The sequence below is a fragment of the Auxenochlorella protothecoides genome (genome assembly GCF_000733215.1).
Source record: "Auxenochlorella protothecoides strain 0710 unplaced genomic scaffold scaffold54, whole genome shotgun sequence".
Taxonomy (NCBI): Eukaryota; Viridiplantae; Chlorophyta; class Trebouxiophyceae; order Chlorellales; family Chlorellaceae; genus Auxenochlorella; species Auxenochlorella protothecoides.
In genome coordinates this window covers 160,036-179,216 of record NW_011934258.1, presented here as the reverse complement: position 1 = coordinate 179,216, position 19,181 = coordinate 160,036, and the positions used below count along the sequence as shown (strand labels likewise).

General features: G+C 64.1%; 8 protein-coding genes across 8 annotated transcripts in view; 4 read left to right on the top strand and 4 right to left on the bottom strand.

The window, feature by feature from the left end:
- The window catches only part of F751_4700 (Fidgetin-like protein 1), a gene marked incomplete at both ends in the record, with an annotated part of 4,031 nt that extends 1,439 nt beyond the window's left edge, over positions 1-2,592 (top strand). Inside the window, 9 exons of the mRNA XM_011400801.1 lie at positions 17-109; positions 170-281; positions 581-694; positions 778-848; positions 968-1,042; positions 1,340-1,433; positions 1,646-1,761; positions 1,949-2,134; positions 2,461-2,592. Coding sequence (XP_011399103.1) covers positions 17-109; positions 170-281; positions 581-694; positions 778-848; positions 968-1,042; positions 1,340-1,433; positions 1,646-1,761; positions 1,949-2,134; positions 2,461-2,592 — 993 coding nt within the window. The remainder of the gene's footprint in view (positions 1-16; positions 110-169; positions 282-580; positions 695-777; positions 849-967; positions 1,043-1,339; positions 1,434-1,645; positions 1,762-1,948; positions 2,135-2,460) is intronic.
- Positions 2,593-2,864: 272 nt separating this feature from the next.
- F751_4699 (hypothetical protein) lies at positions 2,865-3,801 on the bottom strand (the record flags this gene model as incomplete). The annotated part of the gene is made up of 2 exons (XM_011400800.1): positions 2,865-3,494; positions 3,700-3,801. The coding sequence occupies 2 exons, from the start codon at positions 3,799-3,801 to the stop codon at positions 2,865-2,867; spliced, it is 732 nt and encodes a 243-aa protein (XP_011399102.1).
- A 708-nt stretch (positions 3,802-4,509) lies between these two features.
- On the top strand, positions 4,510-4,716 carry F751_4698 (hypothetical protein; the record flags this gene model as incomplete). The annotated part of the gene is made up of 1 exon (XM_011400799.1): positions 4,510-4,716. The coding sequence occupies one exon, from the start codon at positions 4,510-4,512 to the stop codon at positions 4,714-4,716; it is 207 nt and encodes a 68-aa protein (XP_011399101.1).
- Positions 4,717-4,994: 278 nt separating this feature from the next.
- Positions 4,995-9,168, bottom strand: F751_4697 (putative ubiquitin-like-specific protease 2A; the record flags this gene model as incomplete). Its single annotated transcript, XM_011400798.1, has 13 exons — positions 4,995-5,216; positions 5,549-5,776; positions 5,926-6,066; positions 6,234-6,356; positions 6,557-6,642; positions 6,770-6,859; positions 7,089-7,170; positions 7,538-7,614; positions 7,861-8,014; positions 8,229-8,326; positions 8,465-8,553; positions 8,748-8,821; positions 9,019-9,168. 13 exons carry the CDS (start codon positions 9,166-9,168, stop codon positions 4,995-4,997), a joined length of 1,614 nt encoding a protein of 537 aa, XP_011399100.1.
- Positions 9,169-11,084: 1,916 nt separating this feature from the next.
- On the top strand, positions 11,085-12,362 carry F751_4696 (Gluconate 5-dehydrogenase; the record flags this gene model as incomplete). Its single annotated transcript, XM_011400797.1, has 4 exons — positions 11,085-11,133; positions 11,237-11,547; positions 11,707-12,018; positions 12,237-12,362. The coding sequence occupies 4 exons, from the start codon at positions 11,085-11,087 to the stop codon at positions 12,360-12,362; spliced, it is 798 nt and encodes a 265-aa protein (XP_011399099.1).
- Positions 12,363-13,705: 1,343 nt separating this feature from the next.
- Positions 13,706-14,678, bottom strand: F751_4695 (putative ADP-ribosylation factor GTPase-activating protein AGD5; the record flags this gene model as incomplete). Its single annotated transcript, XM_011400796.1, has 3 exons — positions 13,706-13,922; positions 14,092-14,174; positions 14,478-14,678. The coding sequence occupies 3 exons, from the start codon at positions 14,676-14,678 to the stop codon at positions 13,706-13,708; spliced, it is 501 nt and encodes a 166-aa protein (XP_011399098.1).
- A 1,266-nt stretch (positions 14,679-15,944) lies between these two features.
- Positions 15,945-16,704, top strand: F751_4694 (Glutaredoxin-C4; the record flags this gene model as incomplete). Its single annotated transcript, XM_011400795.1, has 3 exons — positions 15,945-16,128; positions 16,302-16,477; positions 16,648-16,704. 3 exons carry the CDS (start codon positions 15,945-15,947, stop codon positions 16,702-16,704), a joined length of 417 nt encoding a protein of 138 aa, XP_011399097.1.
- Positions 16,705-16,738: 34 nt separating this feature from the next.
- The window catches only part of F751_4693 (5'-3' exoribonuclease 1), a gene marked incomplete at both ends in the record, with an annotated part of 9,890 nt that continues 7,447 nt past the window's right edge, over positions 16,739-19,181 (bottom strand). Inside the window, 5 exons of the mRNA XM_011400794.1 lie at positions 16,739-16,846; positions 17,259-17,397; positions 17,890-18,029; positions 18,375-18,622; positions 18,948-19,124. Coding sequence (XP_011399096.1) covers positions 16,739-16,846; positions 17,259-17,397; positions 17,890-18,029; positions 18,375-18,622; positions 18,948-19,124 — 812 coding nt within the window. The remainder of the gene's footprint in view (positions 16,847-17,258; positions 17,398-17,889; positions 18,030-18,374; positions 18,623-18,947; positions 19,125-19,181) is intronic.

Below are 19,181 nucleotides of genomic sequence, written 5' to 3'. Positions count from 1 at the left end.
GCCGCCCGGATTCCAGACCGCCAAGTCCAAGCTGGCAGACGAGCTGCGCAAGGGGGGGCACGCCGCCGAGGCCGCGGCGCTGGAGGAAAGGGACGTCGCCGGTCTGAAGGTCAACGGCCTGCGGCGCGGCGGCGGGCAGGGCGCGGCCGGGACGGGCACCGGCTCCAAGTTCCTGCCCCCATACCTGAAGAAGGCGCTGCAGAGCACGGGGGGTGGCGGGGGCGGCGGGGAGGAGACGGAGGGGGTGCTGAGTCAGCGTACAATGACCCTCCTGCGTCTGAGTGAGTCGGGGTTTCAGGGGAGGGGGGAGGGGCTGGGGTTCGCGGGCTTTGGCTGTCTGTTGGTCAGGTTTCGGACGTAGGGGCTGGAATGCGCTGCGAATGCCCGTGCTTGGGGAGATGAAGGGTGTTCGGGGTGAACGCAACCCGGGAAATACGTTCCAAACAGGGAGCCCAGTTGCACCGGATCCATATGCATGCGAGGCTCAGATAGTGTGCGTCGTGTCGCGAACTCAGCCGTGGCCACCCCGTGTCCACTTGCTGCCAGCCATGGTTTTCAATGCCCCCTCGCACGCTCACAGACCCCGGCGAGGCGCTGCCGGACGAGCTCGCCAAGCTGGACCTGCAGCTGGTGGAGGCCATCTGCCACGATGTGGTCGACAGCGGCGGCGGCGTCTCCTGGGATGACATCGCAGGTGTGGGGTCCGTGCAGGGTGAGGGTGCCCGCCCGGACCGTGCTGGCTGCCGCATGCAATGTGCCTGTGATCCTTCCGTGCAGGTCAGGAAGCTGCAAAGAAGCTGATCCAGGAGGTCATTGTGTGGCCCATGCTGAACCCTGCCATCTTCCAGGTACCAGGGTAGGGTGGGAATGCGGGGGGCCGGGGGGTTGTTGCATGCCCATCACCCTGGCAAGAGCTCCCCGCCCAAGCCCCCAAGCTCTGACCCCTCTCCTCGCCGCGGTGGCGCAGGGCGTGCGGGCGCCGCCGCGCGGCGTCCTGCTCTTTGGCCCCCCCGGCACGGGCAAGACACTGCTGGGACGGGCGGTGGCCTCCAACATCCAGGCCGCCTTTTTTCTCCATCTCAGCCTCCAGCCTCACCAGCAAGTGGATCGGGGAGGGCGAGAAGATGGTGAGGCGGGGGAGGGTCTGCTGCAGCGGAGTTCGATTGGGAGGATTGTGGCTTCATGAATGGCTTCCCGACCGACATGCTCCCTGGAGAGCATCCTCCGGTGGAACGCCTGCTTCGTGGTGTTTGTTTCGCTGGGGCCGGCCTGACACTCGTCCCATGACCCAGGGGCAAGCTGCCGTCGCCGATCATCGCACCCCTTCCTCCCTGCCCAGGTGCGGACCCTGTTCGCAGTGGCGGGGTGGCTGGCGCCCGCCGTCATCTTCATCGACGAGGTGGACTCCATCCTCAGCGCGCGCAAGGCGGAGGGTGCGTGGGAGCCGCCCTGTGCCGTGCTTTCTTGTGCCCGGTCCCAGCCTGTGGCCTTGTCCCTGGCTCCCCCACAGGGTGCTGGCGCGGTGCTTGCACTGGCAGGACTCTGCAGTGCCCTTCGACACAGTCTACCGAGATCTTACACCCAGGCATCCCCCCGCCCCGGCCTCAACCCCCCCCCCCTCCTTCCCCGCCTGCCTCTGCCGCAGGCGAGCACGAGGCGAGCCGGCGTCTGAAGACTGAGCTCCTGATCCAGATGGAGGGGTGCGACCCCAGTGCAGCTGCCCGCCGCGTCCTCCTCATAGGAGCCACCAATCGGCCAGAGGTCGACAGGGAAAAGGGGGGTTGCAGGCATGCTGGAAGGGGGGACGGCGGGAACATGCTCGCTGCTTGGAGCCCTTGTCACCCCAGTCAGGGTACGTGGGGTGCAGCAGCCGGCACGGCACGGTGGGCCTGGAGGCCGATCAGCGCCAAGCAACGATTCCCCTCCCCCCGCCCGACCAAAAACACAGGAGCTGGACGAGGCGGCGCGGCGGCGCATGCCCAAGCAGCTGTACATCCCGCTGCCCTGCGCCGAGGCGCGGCGCGCCATGGTCCAGCGCGCGCTGCGCGGCGTGCGCTCCCGGCTGGACCCCAGCGAGCTGGACCGCCTGGTGGCGCGCACCGCGGGCTACAGCGGGTCGGACATGCGGGGTCTGGTGGCCGAGGCTTGCGCCGGGCCGGTGCGCGAGGCGGTGGCCGCCGCGGCGGGGGCGGGCGCGCCGGGGTCGGGCGTGGCGGCGCTGAGGGAGGACGACCTGCGTCCGGTCAGCCTGCGCGACTTTCAGGTGCTGCCTGGACCGTGTGCTGGTGTGTATGCTCTTGGGCACGCCGGGACCTGGCCGTCGAGAGGGCGTGAGTGCATGGACTGGATGCGATTCGAGGGACGGGCGGCACTGGGTGAGGAGCGCTCCGGGACTGTCCGCGGCGCGGCCGGCCGTTACCGCGTGTCCATCCCTTCCGCCCCGCCCTGCCCCGATCCCAGGTGGCCGCCAGGAGCCAGCGGCCCAGCGTGCAGGCCAGCGAGGTGGAGCGGTACGAGCAGTACAACGCCCTGCACGGCGCCCGCCTGGCTGGGGGGGCCGCGGGGGCCGAGCCCGACGAGGAGGACTGGTGATCGGGCGGGTGCCGCTTCATTCTCAATGGACCCCGTCCCATCATGCTGCTGGTCGAGACATGCTGCAAATACCATTCCATGTACATGCTACACGGACCAGTGCCAAGTGCTCCGGCTGGCAGGCCGGGTACGGGTATCAGGTTCAGAGTGGCAGCCTTCATGGGGCCACGCCCCCCATGCATGCTACAGCTCCGGGGTCAAAAGGGATAGGTATGTGTACAATGGCTCGTCAGGCAGCATCCCCCAGGCCGGGCAGGTGCACGGGCCCGCGACTACTGGTGCTGCCGGGCGCCGAGCAGCGTGCGCAGGCGCTGACTCAGCACGCTCTGCTGCGCGTCGGCGCCCATCTCCCGCCCCGCGGCAAGCGCCAGGCTGTCGCGCAGCGGCGCCAGCCCCTCCCGCGCCGCGCCGACCAGGGGCGCCACCACGCCGCGCAAGCGCGGCGCCGCCTCCTCCGCGTTGCCGATCTCCAGGTGGCGCGCGGCGCCGACGGCCAGGGCCAGCGTGCCCCACAAAGCGAGCACGCTGCCCCAGAAGAAAGCGCGGCCGGGCGTGAACTCCGGGAGCAGGCGCAGGCCTGCCACCTGGGGAGACTCCAGCGCGGCGCGCTGGATCTTGGCATGCCGGATGACCTCGTAGTTGTTCAGGGGTTTGGGCGGCGTGGCGGCCATGCGCTTGCCGTCGGCCACGGAGAAGATGGAGGTGTTGTCGGAGGACCAGCGGGAGCGGCCAAAGGACACCTGGGTGCCCAGCTGGAAATGGGTCATGTGGGAGGCGCGCGGCGGGGGACGGCTCACGCCGGGCGTGTAGTCGAACACGTACTCCGACCGGCCCTTGACCAGTGTGGGCCCGGCCTCGTCGGCCATGCGCACGCGATCCAGCACCGACTGGTCCACCTTGCCCTGTGAGAGGGAAAGAGGTGGGGGTTGTTGAGTGGGTGGGTGAGCAATGGGTGGGGCAGGTGCCAGAGTGCAAGGGATGGTGCAACTCCTGGGCAGGGGCATCTTGTGCTCTGTCCATTGCCAGTCCACTTGCTTGTCATCACCTCAAGCCGGTACATCCAGTACATGCACACATCGCAACCATCCCTTCCCCCCTCTAACACACCTGCTCCACGAGGCGCTCCAGGTACCGGGTGATAGCCAGACGCTCCTCGCCGGCAAAGTACATGCCCTCTGCCGCACGCTGCCTCAGGGACAGACCGCTCATTATTGGGAACTAGGTTATTACTTCCAGGAAAACCACTGAGCAGTGCACAGGGTCGGGAGACTCGCTGCTCGACTCGGTGGAAGAGTGGTTGCAAATTTGTCACAAGGGAGGAAGTAGGGAGAACAGGGTCGACAAGGCGAGGTTCCGCCCTCGAGTGTATTGACGATTATAATTTATAATCAAAGTATGCTGTGATTGTTTGTAGCATCTCTCGAAGGGTCTGAGGGGATGGATCGTGGGCTGCGTCCGCGGGTGACTACAGCAGCAGCGCCTGCGCGCGCCAGCGATTGGGGCACGCGCCCGGTTTCCACCTCAGCAGGACCACCAGTTTATGATGGCATTTCTAACCCGTGGCAGTGTTGACTCATCCGCGGTCTCCGCTCAGCTGCTTCCGCGCCGACCCCTCGCCTCGTGTATAAGAACAAACTCCCCCGGTATCTCAAAACCATCCACTATCCAACATATACATTTTCACACCTTCATCAGAGTCCCAAGACACTTGCAGTCCTTTCAACCCTACTCATCCCCCGTCCTCACCACTCACCACCAACGGTAAGCTTTTGCACATTCAGTGTGTTGCTCACAGTCTTTTTGACCTTGACTAACGTTTTCTTGAGATTTTATGGTTTGTTTCCGCTGCTCATGACCCTTGCTCCCCAGTTCGCTTGGCTTACCCTACTCTCGATCCCCGCCTTCCTCGCAGACACCATGAACCAGTCCGTCTACGTTTCCCTGTCCCTCATCGGCCTGGTGGGCATCGTCGGCGCCGGTGTGGCGGTCGGCAGCGGGGTGGGCATGATGACCATGCAGCTCGCGGCCGCGGAGCAGCAGGAGCAGGCCAAGGCCGTGGCCCACACCCCTGTCGAGCGGAAAATCACCGTCTCCAAGGGCTTCGCCGCCTCCGCCGAGCAATAAGCTCTTCTGTTTCCCAAAGCCCTGAATAAGCGACGGGCTGCGTGTGCTATATTGTCACTGCAACCCCCCTAACCCTTTTTGACACGTTCACACCATGCCCTACCCGCACGTGTGAGTCTCCAGCTGTGGGGTCCCACTGGAGTGCCCTTCCTATATAGACATTGCTCAGCATGCTCCTAGAAACGAACAGCGCGGCACTGGTCTGATGTAATTTCAGTACACCCTTCCGAGGTTACGATGAGGTAGCAAGCAAATTTGGTATGAATAGAGTACTAAACCTAGGGATTTCTCAGGAATTCGGTGCAGTCAACCATGACCTGGGCTGCAAAACCAGATGGCCGAGCTGCATCCTCTGCAGTGCCCACACGCACTCCCCTCCCCGGGAAGAGCTGCGCCGTGTCTGCTGAGGACCGCTGCTTGCGGGCATAAACTTTGACCCCAGGATTGAGTGGTGGATGACTGAGTCCACCGATGGGCATGATCTCTGGGCTGGGCTGGACCTGCAACAGTGGATGAGAAGGTTATGAAGAAGGATAGTACCCAGCCTCACCACTGTGAAGGACGAGAGTGTGACATGAAATTCCCCATCCCATAACCACAGAGGCACTTGTCGTCGACCTCCAGGAAAATCTACCTCTGCACTGGAAGGTGAACCGCCCATGGGCAAACCTCGCACATCCCTGTGGAAAGAAAGGGTGAGTGGATATGGGCATTGAGTGTCGGGGTTCTGGAGCAGCCCAGGCGTCCAGGTCAGGCAATGCTGGTGCAGGAAACAGGTGCCTGTTCCACATTCCATGCGCGGCAGCCCATCCTTTACCCCAACTCGCCTGACAGGCGAGGTGACGGCACTCCCGCCTCGCCAGCGGCCCCCACTGGAAGGCCCCGCCTCCTCGCTGGAGTCGCTGACGGTGCTGGAGGAGCGCGCGGGCCGACTCGCCGGCGCCTTGGGCGTGAAGAAGGAGGCCGTCTCTATCCTGGGGAGCTTGACCGGGGGCCGGCCCAGGGCTGAGGCAGGCACAGCCTTCTGGCTCCCGGCGCCCTTTCCTCGGCCTTCCACATCCTGGCATGTGCAGTGGGCAGTAGAGGCTGGGCACTTGGGGCCTTGGCCTCGTTGGAAAGCATGCCGCAGGATGGCCAGGACATTCTGCACTGCCGCCCCATCAAACCAGCTGGCACTCCATGGAGAGGGCCACATGCCATGACACGCACCTGGCGCTCGCTGGCTGTCGGCAATGGCCTCCGCTGCTCCTGCGTTCCAGGGAATGCTTCGCTGGTCCCGGCATCCAGCTTCTCCTGCCGCAGCAGCTTCTGTATCCCAGCATGCTCCAGCCACTCTTCGGGGCCCATGTACTGCGGCAGTTTGAAGGGGCATCAAGAATCGCATTGGGGAGCAGGGGCACGGGGGAATGGGGAGTAGAAGGGAGCTGGAAGATGTCCTCCATCAAAAATTCATCACAGGCGCTCCACCCATGAGTGCCCCTCTCCTCCAATCGCTGCCCAGCACTGCACCCACCCACCTTCTCAACCTGTTCCAGCTCTGCGATCTGCTCCAGGGCTGCATGCGCGCTGCAGGCCCGGGGATCCACAGCCTTCCAGAGCGGGTGCGGGGATCCCAGCCCCAGGCACAAGTCATTTTGCTCCTTTGAGATGAGAGTGCGGCAGGGATGAGTCCGGGCTTGCATGGGCTCACACTTGCAGGGTGGCAGACCTAATTGCAGGCGCTTACAGTGTGCTCCCGGCAACACAATCTCCTATGAGGTGCGCTTGAAGGCCGCCACTGTAGCCTTTCAAAGCGGCCTTGATAGGGAAGAGATACCAGGACCCCTCCCCACCAGCTCACCACGATCAATTGGAGGATGAGCTTCTGGATGTGGAGCCGCAGTGCCCCAGCATTCTCCGGGCGGAACCAGTGCTCGGTCAGTCGGCCTTTGACGGGAGAGAAAGTGGGGAAGGGGGGGGGGGGGGACTGTTGTCTACACTTCTGGTGAGCCTGGTCACGTTCAGGATGGGAGCGCAGATGCCCTGCCCTAGTTTATTGGACATTCCCACTCACCAGGGTAGCAGGCAGGCGTGCCCTCGAATAGATCCCGGTTGGTCTTCTTGTACTCATATGCCACCTCATAGGCCTCCCTGGCATGTATATCTGCATGGGGTTGGGGGGGGATCACATCCAAGCGATGATGTGCTGTAAGACCTTTGGGCTCCCACCCTCCACCATGCAATGTTGCCTGGTGTGCTTGGCAAGCAGGTCAACAGCTGAGCTGTGAAGGTGGACAAGGGTCCCACAGGGTTTATGGTGTTGACACGCATGTGCCAACATTCCACCCATACCAGCAACCAAACCCCCAGCTTCCCTCGCCATGCACACTCACATGGCGGCAGGTACCTCGCAAAGTACTCGGCATAGGCACAGAGAAAAAGGCCGCAGTCGCAGAAATTGTCCTGCTTGACAACCTGCGCGTTGTGGCAGCGGGTGTGCAGGATGCTCCAGTGATCATAGACAGGCACTCTGCTGCCCAGGCCTCATCAACGACCTTCAGCGCATCTCACCAAGTGCAGGACATTCCCCTCGATGTTGTCTTAAATCCATCTGGGGAACCACATGCGAAGGTACCACCGCTTGCCCAGCCCCGCACCTTGATACGCTTGTGGGGGAACGTCGTGGCGTCAAATCTCCTGGAACCGTCGCCCCTTTCCTCCCCGCGGCTGTGAATCTGTGGATTTCACGGCAAGTACTTGTGGCTGGGCCCCTCCCCTCCATGCACAGCGGACTCGCGGCTGGGCACCCACCAACCGCAATCTCCACACAAGCATCCCTCACCCTTCCCACCCGGTTGGAGTACTCGGCCTCTAGGTAGGAGCGGATGCGATGCGCTGCCTCTGCACTCTTGTGGCCGTCTGCGAGATGAGGGGTTGGAGATGGGACACGTCCAGCCTGCACCACAGAATGGACCTGGGATACGACGCAGCATCTCAGTGGACCACAGACGAATGAACCCCATTCGACCTGCACGCCGCCGACCTGCCGGGTCGCTGGCATCTGGCATGATACTCCCTCTAGCAAGGGAATAATACTGTCAGGTTCCTAGTCCCCCACGCCAAGGCGAACGGTAATAATATCACCCCACCAGCATTGCCACCCACGTTGCATGGAGTCCAGGTGGAGGATGCAGGGGGTGGGGCCCGTGGCGGCATTGCTGAGGTAGGAACAGCCCGGGTGGCAGACTATCATCAGGCTCCAGTGCAGAGCATGGTGCACGGGGATGAAGAGGAAATCCTTCTCAAATACGTCCACGTCCTGTGGGAGCCGGGGCGGGCGGGGTGCCAAGGTGGGTGTGGAGGGGACTCTGGACAAGAGAATGTCGCCTTCACGGACTATCGGCCTTATGGCCCTACCGAACTCAAATGCATGAGGTCAGAGGCGCAATGTGCTGCCATGACTGACCCCACACTCGCAGGTCCAAAGCACGGGTCACCCAGCCAGATACAGGGATGCCAAACCCATCGCGCACCTTGGTCCATTTTTGAACTTTGTGGTAGTTGCGCAGGGCTTGGCACTCGGCGGCAGTGGCGCCTGGCTTCAGTCTCGTCCCTACTGGTATCTCACCTCCTGCACAGGGGCAGAGGATTGTGAGGCAACTGCTGCACCACAGCACCCTGCATGGCTGCTGGGAGCCACCCGGCAAGGCCGACACGGGCCACTCCGGCGGGGACGAAAGCTTGTGCCCGACCCTCGTCCCATCCTCACCCCTCTTCTCCCGCAGCTTGCTGTAGAAAAAGGTGCTGTAGAAGTAACAGCGGCTGAGCGTGGCAGAGCTCAGCCGATCCTGGACGTGCCTGTGGCAAGGGATGGAGGGTGCGGAAGTTGCTTGCGTACAGGCAGGGCTTGGGTCAATGACACTGGTACTCATGCAGGGGACTGATCAACCTGAAGGCAAGGAGTACCAGGCTCACAGATCTCAACTCAAACCCATCACCGGGTCACTCCAAAACAAAACATCTCTTACCCTTCCAGCACCGCCTCTGCTCACCTCAGATAGAAATCTATGATGGTGTCATTCAGGAAACTGCCGGGCTCCAGTCTCACCAAATCATTGGCCGTGACCTGCACAGACCCAGGACCTCCCTCTCGGGGATACACACACTGCAAGCCCTGTATTCACAAAGTCAGAGGGGTAACCTTGCATAATCGGAAGGAAACAAGCATTCTGGATACATGCCCTGTGTGCCTCGTCTTGCCATTCCTGTCACACGAGGCTGGTTTGCAACCCCCCAGGCTCCAACAACCAGGCACCATCTTACCGCCAGCTTCCGGGCGATGCCGCTCGTCTCGCACACCACCCCTGCCTCGGGGTTGCTGCTCAGGTCCACCGCCTGGGTTGGCGGGGCCCGGCGTGGCGAGGGTGTGCCCTCCTCATCAGACGAGTCCAGTCGGATTGGATTCTCCTGCATGGGCATCATCCGAGGGGAGAGCGGTGGGGTTGCCACCCATGAGAAGGCCTCAGAGCCAAGAGGGCATGGAGAACGTGTTGCACGAGCTCCGCCGCCATAGCCTTGGCATGTGTCGCATTCAAATGCAAGCATGCAGAGTCACTCCCCTGCTCCGCTGGACAGTGCAAGAGACTGTCATCCATGCACCTCTGTTCCATGTGAGTTCTTTCCTCCAGGGGGTGCCGACCCACGCTCCCGGACCCCACGCGAGTGACGACTCAGCAGCCGCGGCGCCTTGGCACGGGGCGCGGCTCTCGGTGACAACGCCGTGGCCGGACCCATGAACTTCGAGGGCGGCACGGGGGTGAGGCTCAGGCGTGGGGCCGTGCGGCGGCCCACGCCCTCGCTGGCGCGGGGAAGGAGGGAGGACGACACGCTGAAGATCTCCCGGTGCGCCTCCAGACAGCCGCCGCAGAGCGTCGCAGGTGCCTGGGTGGCACGCTCCTGCCAATCGGAGGATGAAAGGAGTTTGGAGGGAAGGAGGAAGGGATTGGTTGGTGCAGGGGAGAATGTGGCACATGGCTGTCCCTGGCCTCACAGCCACTCAGTCTTGCCAGTCTTTTGTGTACGTGGGTGACAAGCAACTCCGAATCCCCCGCCATTGACCTTTGACGCAGGCCCTCCACCCCAGCGCACCCTGCAGTCCCTGAGGTTTGCAACAGCGCTGCACAGCTGGCAGGCCCTAGGTGCGGCAGGCGAGGCGGTGGGGTGCCGGAGGCTGAGCAGACTCGAGGGTGGGAGCAGGGGTTGGGCCGAGGAGCCAGATGGGCGAGCACCATCTGCAGGGAAATTGATGGCGGCAGGATCTGTGCTCCTGTTCCTGGCAACAAGTAGCTGACCAACACACTCAAAGTCCTTCCCAATCCTGTTCAGGCAGTGTCAGCCGGGACCCCACACCTTCTTGCCGCGCAGATCTGACGAGGTCGGCGCCGCGTTTGCGGCTGCTGCTCACGCGCATGGACGCTGGGTCCTGGGATGTGGTGTGGATTGCAAGAGTATTGCTGGGCTGATGCCCTGAATAACAAGGACACTTCATCGACGCATCCTAGGATGTTCTGCATCCACGCACCTGCTGACTGGATGTGGCTGGGTGCAGCGCAGAACTGGTTCGGGCCGGGGTGCTCTCCAGCAAGACCTGAACCTGGATGATTGAGTGGAGAAGAGGGATTACGTGCCACAAGGCTCGCCTGTGACACACGTTTGGACGTGACAATACCAGTAAAAGCACAGAGACTTCAAACTCTTCTCGACAACTTGAACCACCTGGGCTTCTCTCTCGAGCTCCTCCCCCAGGGTTTGCTGCAGGGTCAGGAACTTCTGCAGCTTTTCGATGCGGGCTTCCATTTTGGAGACGTCCACCGTGCCCCGGCGCAAGTTCTCCAAGAGAGTCTGGTGTCGGGCAATGCACTCCGTAATGTGCCTACACGTCAAGCTCTGGGAGCCCAGGGTCCCTCTTAGGTCCCTCAAAAGCTCGTCATACTCTACCCGAGAGGTTTTAAGCTCAGGAGGTTCCGCTGGATCCGCCGTCGCCATCGCAAGGGGAGCGATGCCCTTCTCAAAAGGGTAGCATTCGGCTCACCGCCCGAGCACACCGAGGTCGGTGTTCTCGACAGGCGCCCTTCCCTGGAGGTGCCTTGACTAAGTCATAAGGATCATGGATCGGGCTCCACAAAATTTAGGCTCGCAAGGGTGCAGCACAACGGCATGCGGAGGTCGCTGGTGGTCAGCGAGGATCGAAACCTGTGCTGGGCGCGCACAGTTGGCGACGGGCGCCCAAAGTATCGAGAGCACCGCGTGCCGCGGATGCCGAGACCCACCAAGTACTTGCAATCGCTGTTGCGAGGATGTAGTTCCGACATCGCAAGTAGCCTTGTAGGATGTCTGGACTCGTCGGGCGTGTCGCTTTCATCACCGGCGGTGCCAAGGGTACGTAAACACAGAATTAGTTGCCTGGGTGCAATTCCGATACTCCCTGGGTCCGCCTCGCAAGCATATGTATTCACAATCAACCGTACGCAACATCTACTAGGCATTGGCCTGGCATGTGCCCAGGCCCTGGGGCGAGGGGGTGCCAGGGTTGTGATCGCGGACGTCTCGGCCGACGACCTAAAGAGCGCGGAGCGTGATCTGGGGGCCGAGGGCATCGAGTGTGCCAGCGCGGTCTGCGATGTCGGCGACAGGACCCAGGTGGAGGCCGCGGTGGACTTCACGGTGAAGACTTTCGGAAAGTTGGATGTCGCGGTGGCCAATGCCGGCATCGTGCGGGCGGCGGATTTCCTGGATCTCACAGATGCAGACTGGGATGCGGTCATCCGGGTCAACCTCACCGGCGTCTTCCTCGTGCGCCTGCCTCACGGGGGCCTGTTCTGCCTGCCGCTTCCAGGACATGTATCCGCGGGTGTCCATTGAGTGAGCAGCCGTCTTAAACCAAGGGCTGCAGCCCTGATCCTGCCGGCCCCATCGTCAGCAGACCTCTTTTCACCCCTCCTCCAACCACAGACCGGCCAGGTGGCCGCGCGGCAGATGAAGGCGCAGGGGCACGGCGGCTCTATCGTCAACATCTCCTCCGTCAACGGCGTCATGGCCATCCCCACCATCGCCAACTACAACGCCTCCAAGGGCGGCGTGAACAACCTCACGCGCGCCATGGCGCTGTCCCTGGCGCCCCACGCCATCCGCGTGAACGCAGTGGGTCCGGGGTCAATCATGACCGACGTGCTGCGACAGGTGGTGGCCGACAAGGCGGCCATGGCCAAGGTGCTGTCCCGTACGCCCATGCTCCGCGCCGGCGACCCCATTGAGATTGGAAACGTGGGCCCAGGGGGAGTGGGAGAGTGGGAGGGAGGGGCTCAAGGTGCTTGTGCTGTGGGAAGCGCTGGTCGATGGCGTCTGTCGCACGCGCTGACCTTTGGCCGCGTCTCCCTCTGGCGGTGTGTACCTGATTCAGGCGTCACAGATCATCCCAGATGTGCTCGGCCTCCCTCACCACACACTCCCCCACCCTTTCTCCTCGCCCAAACACCGCACAGGTGGTCAAGTTCTTCGCCAGCGACGACTCCAGCTACATCACGGGCCAGATCCTCTATGCCGACGGCGGGCGCATGGCACTCAACTACACGGTCCCCGTGCCAGAGGAGGCGCTGGAGGGCCTGTGATGTGCCTAGGCATGGATTGCAGAGGCTTGCCACACTCCGCAGTGATAATCACGCGTAATGGTGAAGGTCACTGCTTCAAATTGTGTCACAACCCCCTGCTTCACATCCTGGAGCAATCCCCCTCTGCTGTGTTGCTGGTCACCCAGTGTTACAACAACAACTGGCTGTTGTTCACACCGAGGTTCCCCACCAGGCTATCTGCCCATGTAAGACACCGAGGAGGGCAGGCAGGAGGGCGGGTCTCACTGAACCAACCCCCCCCCCTCTCCCGCCAACCCCATAAAAGATGTCTGGCCTGGGGATCAGAGCAGCAGATTGCCTTCCATCGGCCCCCGCCCGCCCTGCGGACCCAGCGCATCCAGCCCGGCCGGCAGGCTTCCGCTGGCCTGCGCTTTTGGCCCCCAGGGTCCCGCCCCAGACTGCGAGCTGGTGAAGGAGGAGTGGGCCGACGCGCCGGGCGCGAGGCCAGCGCTGCGAAGTGACGCTGCCGGCGCCGCGTCAAACAGGGCCAGGATGTCCTCGTGGGACGTCGTGCTGGCATGCTGCCGCCCCGGCCCCGCGGCTGGGCCTGGGGAGGACGCGGGGCGGCGCGGGGGCGAGGCCGTCATTGAAGTGCCGCCCGCAGGCAGCTCGGCGGCCACGGCGCCCCAGGTCCAGCTGTCCCCCCGCGAGTGGTGCCGGGCCTCCAGCGCGGCAAAGGGGTCTGCTGCGGCGCTCGACGAGGCGCCGGAGCCGGGGCGCGGCGCGGCGCCGTCGGCGCCGCCGGCGGGGAAAGCGGCGACAAAGGGGTCGCCGCCGTTTGCGCTGAAACCCTGGCTTGCCCTGCCCCGGGAAGCGGTGCTGGAGGCGCCTGCCCCCACCAGGCTCACGCTGCTGGTGCCGCTGTCGCTGCGCTGCGCGGGCGCGCAGGCACTGGGCGTGCGGGAGGAAAGAGCGGCAAAGGGGTCCTGTGCGGCGGACGGGGGCGGGGCGGGGGCCGCCTGGAAGCTGTCCCACACATCGTGCTCCAGAGGGCCGGCAGGGCCCGCGCCGGCGCCGCCGGCGGGCGCCGCCTCCGTGCCCCAGTCCAGGAGGTCGACCTGCGCTGCGGCAGGTGCGGGCGCTGCAGCGGCAGGTGCGCTGCTGGGCACCCGCTGCGCCAGCGCCGCTTGGTTCCGCGGGGGTGCCGGGGGGGCGGAGCGGGCGGGGGACAGGTACTGCGCCATGTACTGGGGGAAGGACATGGGTGGAAGCATTTGGGGCCAGATTCCCTATGAGCAGGGATCCAGAACGAGAGGGCTCTCCGGTGCAGCGGTTTAAAGTGGGGGATTGGGGCGCTTGCCGGTGCATTTTGTCCCCAACCCTCAGGAAATGCCATTTGATGGGTACTTATGGTGCATCAGGAACCACCATGAGGACGCCCCCCCCCCCCCTCCCACACATACATCCACACATACCGGGTGAGCGGCGAAGTTGTCGATGCTGGGTGGCTCGGAGGATTGCTGCAGCGCGTACCTCCTGTGCACATACTTGTCGGTGATGAAGGTCCGCAGCAGGCCCATGTCGCTGTCGGGGGGCCGGCTGCATGGATGGAAAGCAGGAGGGCGATCGAGCGGCTGGTGGGGGCGTGCGGGCTGCGCACACCAGGCGCAAAACAATGAATCAGCCAGTCTTGATCCTGAAGAGGTGTAGGTGAGGCTCATACAGGCACTACACCGACACAACCCTCTGCACGTGCCTGAAGCCTGACGGGAGGTTTGCTTCCCAGTACCCGGCCGCACGTGCGTTCCCCATGGCCTGGACAAAGGCGACCTGCTCTGGCAGCCATGTGTCCTGGGACGAAGCATTGATGGGGAGGGAAGGCCGTGGTCATGAGCCTTGCTGCCATCTGCGGCATCAGAGGCTCAAACAGCAACACAAGGCATGGAACTCCCTGGTTATCGGGGCACGCAACCTGACCCTTGTTCTCCTGCCCCGCCACCCGTGCTCACCAGATTGGTGGACCTCACTTTACTGTTGTGCACCCCTAGACTGCGATGTACACCTGGCAGTGGACGGATAGTGTGTAAGCTGAGATGGCGTATGGGTTGCCGTGGAGGGGGCGCCCACAATCAACCTGCCATACAGTGAAGCCACCCTGCCCTCGTCTATCCGCTCGTCACCTGAGCAGTTGAGGCAGACAAACACGCCCAGATTCACACTGGCCCATGTTGGTCCACGTGCATGGCAGTCTGCGCATCGGCGGTTCTCTTCCTGGCGCAGGAGGCCAGTGAGGATCCGCTTGTGCACGTCATTCTGCTGCGCTGAAACGCTGAGCTTCTGGTTCCGGAATGCCATTCCGAGCGAGAATGTTATCTAAACGAACAGGAACAGAGAAAAGATTCTCGAAAAAGACGGCAAAGAAGCCGTCAATAGCGGCTGGCGGAGATCAACCTCCTTGCTCTAACCTCCGGGTCGGAGGAGACTGCTGCTTGACCCGAGACCTGAGTGAGAACCTCAGGATCAAAGTCTACATTCGTGCCCGGTCAAGCAATAGGATGGCTGGACTGACGTGCTGTCCGACTTCCCAGCGCGCGTCAAAGGTCGATCGCCGGATCACGATCCCGAGGGTGTAAAGCACCCCTCTATTTCTGTGCATGGAAGGCAATGCGCCTTCATGACGGATCCAAGCTAGAGACCCTTCAGTGATTAAAGCATACTTGGGATCATGAAGCTTTTTATCGCCACTCCGGGATGCTTGCAGGCGCAGAGGGCCCCCACTCCTTGTTTCGGGTTTGCCTTACGATCGACTCCTCGACGTATTTTCCAGCATGGAGGGCAGCCCAGGCTCAGAGGCTTTGTGCGTGCCAGTGATGAGCAGAAGAGCGACTCGGAGCGAGCCACTGCCAATGGGGCCTCTGATGATGGGGATGCCCAGGGTGCAGACCAGGACACCAAGAAGCAGGATGGACCCCTGTATGCCGAAGATGACATCGATCGGGTGCGCCGGGGGAAGGGTTGGAACCTTATGTGTGTAGCCTATAAGTGCACTCAGACACACTCTAGTGAGTGCCTGTCATCCACAGTGGGCACCTGAAGATCCAACTGTGACACCACCCAACCCACCCATGCAGGTTCCCAAGGTGACTGTGAGTCCTGCCATGGCTGAGAGGATGAAGAAGGAGTACTACTCGCTCGGAGGCTCACCGAACCGGGTAGGTGAACGGTACTGGGGCTTAGGAAGTGGGCCAATGTGGTGATAGCGAGAAAGGCATCTTGGTAGGTGGCAGGCCTTGCAGCTCACCATTGTGCAAGCCACCCATTGCAGAAACTGGGCGCCAACTGGTTCCTCTGGATCTCGTTGGCAGTCGCTGGGCTGGCCATCCTGAGTGCTCTGACAGGAGCACTCCCACAGTATTGATGGGTTGGTGTAAGCTTGACAGAGTGATGCGAGACAGAGCCACGGATTGTTTTGGCTTTTATAAGTACAACTTGTTGCTGTTGTAATCCAAGGACAAACCCATACCCATAATGTGTGTGATTTACGTTCTCAGATTACGTCATTTCAAGACACGCAGGTTTTGGAACATTCTTGGCGAATGACAGGAGCGTTTACTTGTCACTATGAGAATTCTGTACGTCACGATCCTCGCCGCAGTCAGTGTATACCTCTTTGTATCCCTCCGGTCCCTGGGCAGCACACCAACTCCTCCCAAGATGGCGACCCCCGCCGAGTTTGTGAAGCAGACCATCTCGGAGACACGAGTGGTGGTTTTCAGCAAGACCTTCTGCCCATACTGCAAGAAGGGTGAGCTTGCCGGGGCATGGATCACCACTGAGAGGGTTGCAGTGTATTCTCAATGGTGGTGCCTCCGCGGGGACCACCCGGGCGACAGGGCTGCGCGCCTCACGCCTGATTGAGTAGCTTGCTTGCATACATGACTCCTCACTCAAATGAATTCCTCCCAAAACCACCTGCAGCCAAGGCTGCGCTGGCCAGCGTGGGGCTGAAGGGCGACGCTCTGAAGGTGATCGAGCTGGACACCCGGGAGGATGGCAACGCAATCCAGGACGCTCTCCTGGAGCTCACCGGTGGCCGCAGCGTGCCCCGCGTATTCATCGACGGCGACTTCTTCGGGGGTGGCGACGACACCGATGTGAGATGATGGGAGTGGTGGTCCTTCTCTGCCTCACACAGGCCCCTACTGGCCGTCTGTCCCACGCAGGCATTCCCACAGTCCCTGGGGCAGTAGCTGTGTACGCTGGCGTGTCCTCCACCACCTGTACACCTGCGGATTTCGATCCACTACTCACCCCTTCATCGCAGGCCGCCGCAAAGAGCGGGAAGCTGGCCGAGCTGCTCCGGTCCAAGGGCATCCTCTGATCAGCATTGCGGTGCGCTGTCCCAGTCGTGTGGCTTACAAGCAATTCACGTCCACGCCTGCCCTTTTTACATTCAGCTCCATGCCCCGGTTTTCCTGTAACACGCTGGACAGGCACACTTCGATGACCTCGAGCCACAGGGACTGGTTTCAGAGCGCAGGGGCGTCAGGGGGCGCGGCTGGCATTCTGCAGCAGTTCCCAGAAGGCCAGCGGGGTGACGGCATCCGCAGGCCGTGCCGGTCCGGCGGCCGCCGGCGGCGCCCTCGCGGCCTCGACAGGCACGGCCCCCCCCACGCCTCGGATGCCGCCCAGCAGCGAGGCGGACGGCATGGGCGGGCCGGGGGGCCCCGGCACGGTGCTCGGCGCGGATGCTGCAGGAACGCTGGCGAGCCCCGGCGCGGCACCGCCGCTTCCAGGCGCGGTCCCGTTTGCGCCCTCCAGCCTGGCCTCCAGCTGCGCGGCGGACAGCGGGGCCTCCCCCGCGGGGGCGGCGCCCGCGTCCTTCGCCTCGCGTCGGGCGGGCCTGAGCGGGGGCTGGGGCGCCCGCCTTGCGACCCCGGCCGCCGGAGTCGTGACACTCTGACCGGCAATCACGTCGCTGGTGCCTGCGTCGCCTGCAGTCGGGGCGCACGGCCCGGCCGCGGCGACGGCCAGCCCGGCAAACAGCTGCTGCAGGTTGCCGGCACGCGGCGTGCTCGATGCAGGGGCCGCCGCGGAGCCGTCGACCGCGTGCGCGCCGGCGTCGGCCAGCGGTGGGGCCGAGGCCGCCCCGGCGGCTGGCGCCACTCCCCCGGGCCCGCGCCCAGCGCCCGGCAGCGCGCCGCCCCGCCCGCGCCCCATGGCAAAGCCGCGGTCGGCGCCGCTGCCGGGGGCCAAAGGCTCGCGCGCCCTGGGCGCCCGCCTGCCCGCGCCTGGCTCGCCCGGCCCGCCGCTCCGCACGGGGGCCAGGCCAGCCCAGGGCGCCTCGCTGGCGGGCGGCGCGTTGTCAGCACGGCGCGGCGGCCCCCTGGCCGTCGCCGCCGCCGCGGCCTGGCGCTCATCCACAAAGGTGACCTGGCCCGGGCGTACGGCGGCGGCGGCGGCCGCGGCTGCCGCCGCCGTGCCCCAGCCCGGCTTGCCGCCGCGCACGCGCGAGAGGTTGAGGAGGTCGCGTGGAGGGCACAGGGCTCCCGCCTCGCCCGCGCACCGCCCGCCCAGGTCCGAGCCGCCGGCGAAGGGCCCGTCGAACACCACCTCCACCGCGGTGGGGAGGAGGGCGGTGACGCTGCCGCGCGCGCCAAAGGGCGGCACGCCCGTGCCCCCCAGCGCGACCACGCGGTGGCCCAGCTGGAAAGCACCGCCTGTGGTGGTTGGGGGTTTGGTTTTTTGGGGGGGGGCTTGATGAGTCAGCACATGCGGTGCAGTCGGGATCGGACCGCATGCACTACCCAAGAGCCGTTCGAGGCACCGCGGGGTGACACTCGCCCCTCACATCCATCCCCTCTCCCTCCAGCATCCCCCCGCCCTCATTCCAAGGCCTCCTCATCTGCCCGCATTCCACTCGCCTGCCTCGGCGTACACCACGTGGCCCTGGTCGCTGGGAGGGATGAGCATGTGTGGCTGCACGTTGGTCAGCTCCACCGCCGGCCCCGGGGGCCCGGGCGGGGGCAGCGCGCCCTGGAGCATGCGCACCGCCGCCTCCGGCGCGACGGCCGCGTCCTGCGACACCAGGGGCCGCCGGGCCATGGGCTGGCGCTTGAGCCAGGCGTGCAGGCCCTCCGCGGCGGCCAGGCGCTCCTCGGGCGTCTCGCCGGGGCAGACCCTGGAGGCGTCCAGCTCAAAGGCCTTGGCATCCTGCTCCACGGCGGCCCACAGCCAGGGGGCCTTGACCTTGTACGACTTCAGCAGCTTGATCAGCGCCTCGGAGTACTCCCAAGATCCTGGGGTGGTTGTGGGGCAAGGAGGGTGGGCGGGTGAGGATGTTTGGCGGATGGGTTCCCCCGGTCTGTGATGCCGAGGGAGGCTGGGGTGGCCAGAGACAAGAGGACCTCGTCTTTGCGATCCCATGTCCCACTCTGATCGCCACAAACATGGGCGCGAGTGTCCAGGTCGGCCCGACGTGCGGAGGCATCCCGCGTACATTCCCACCAGAGCACGCCAGGCTCCCCTGACATGAGCGCAGTGCAGTGGCTCGAGCCGGCCTCGACGCTGAACACATCTGCACCCTCCCCTGCCCAACGCCCCCTTCCCCGGCCCGCTCCTCACCTTTGGGCACGGGCGCCGGGGGCCCTTCCCCCACAGCCTGCGGCCGCGGCGGCGGCTGCTTGGGCGGCACAAACCTCACCGCATCCGGGACGCACAGGCCCAGCTTGGCATTCCGCACGCAGAGGCCGACGTCCAGCCGGTCCCTCCTGCTCTCCCCAATCACAAGGTACAGCGAGCCTGGCGGCGGGGGCGAGGCAAAGGGGGGGGGGGGGCAGTGGGCGGGGCAGCGGGCGG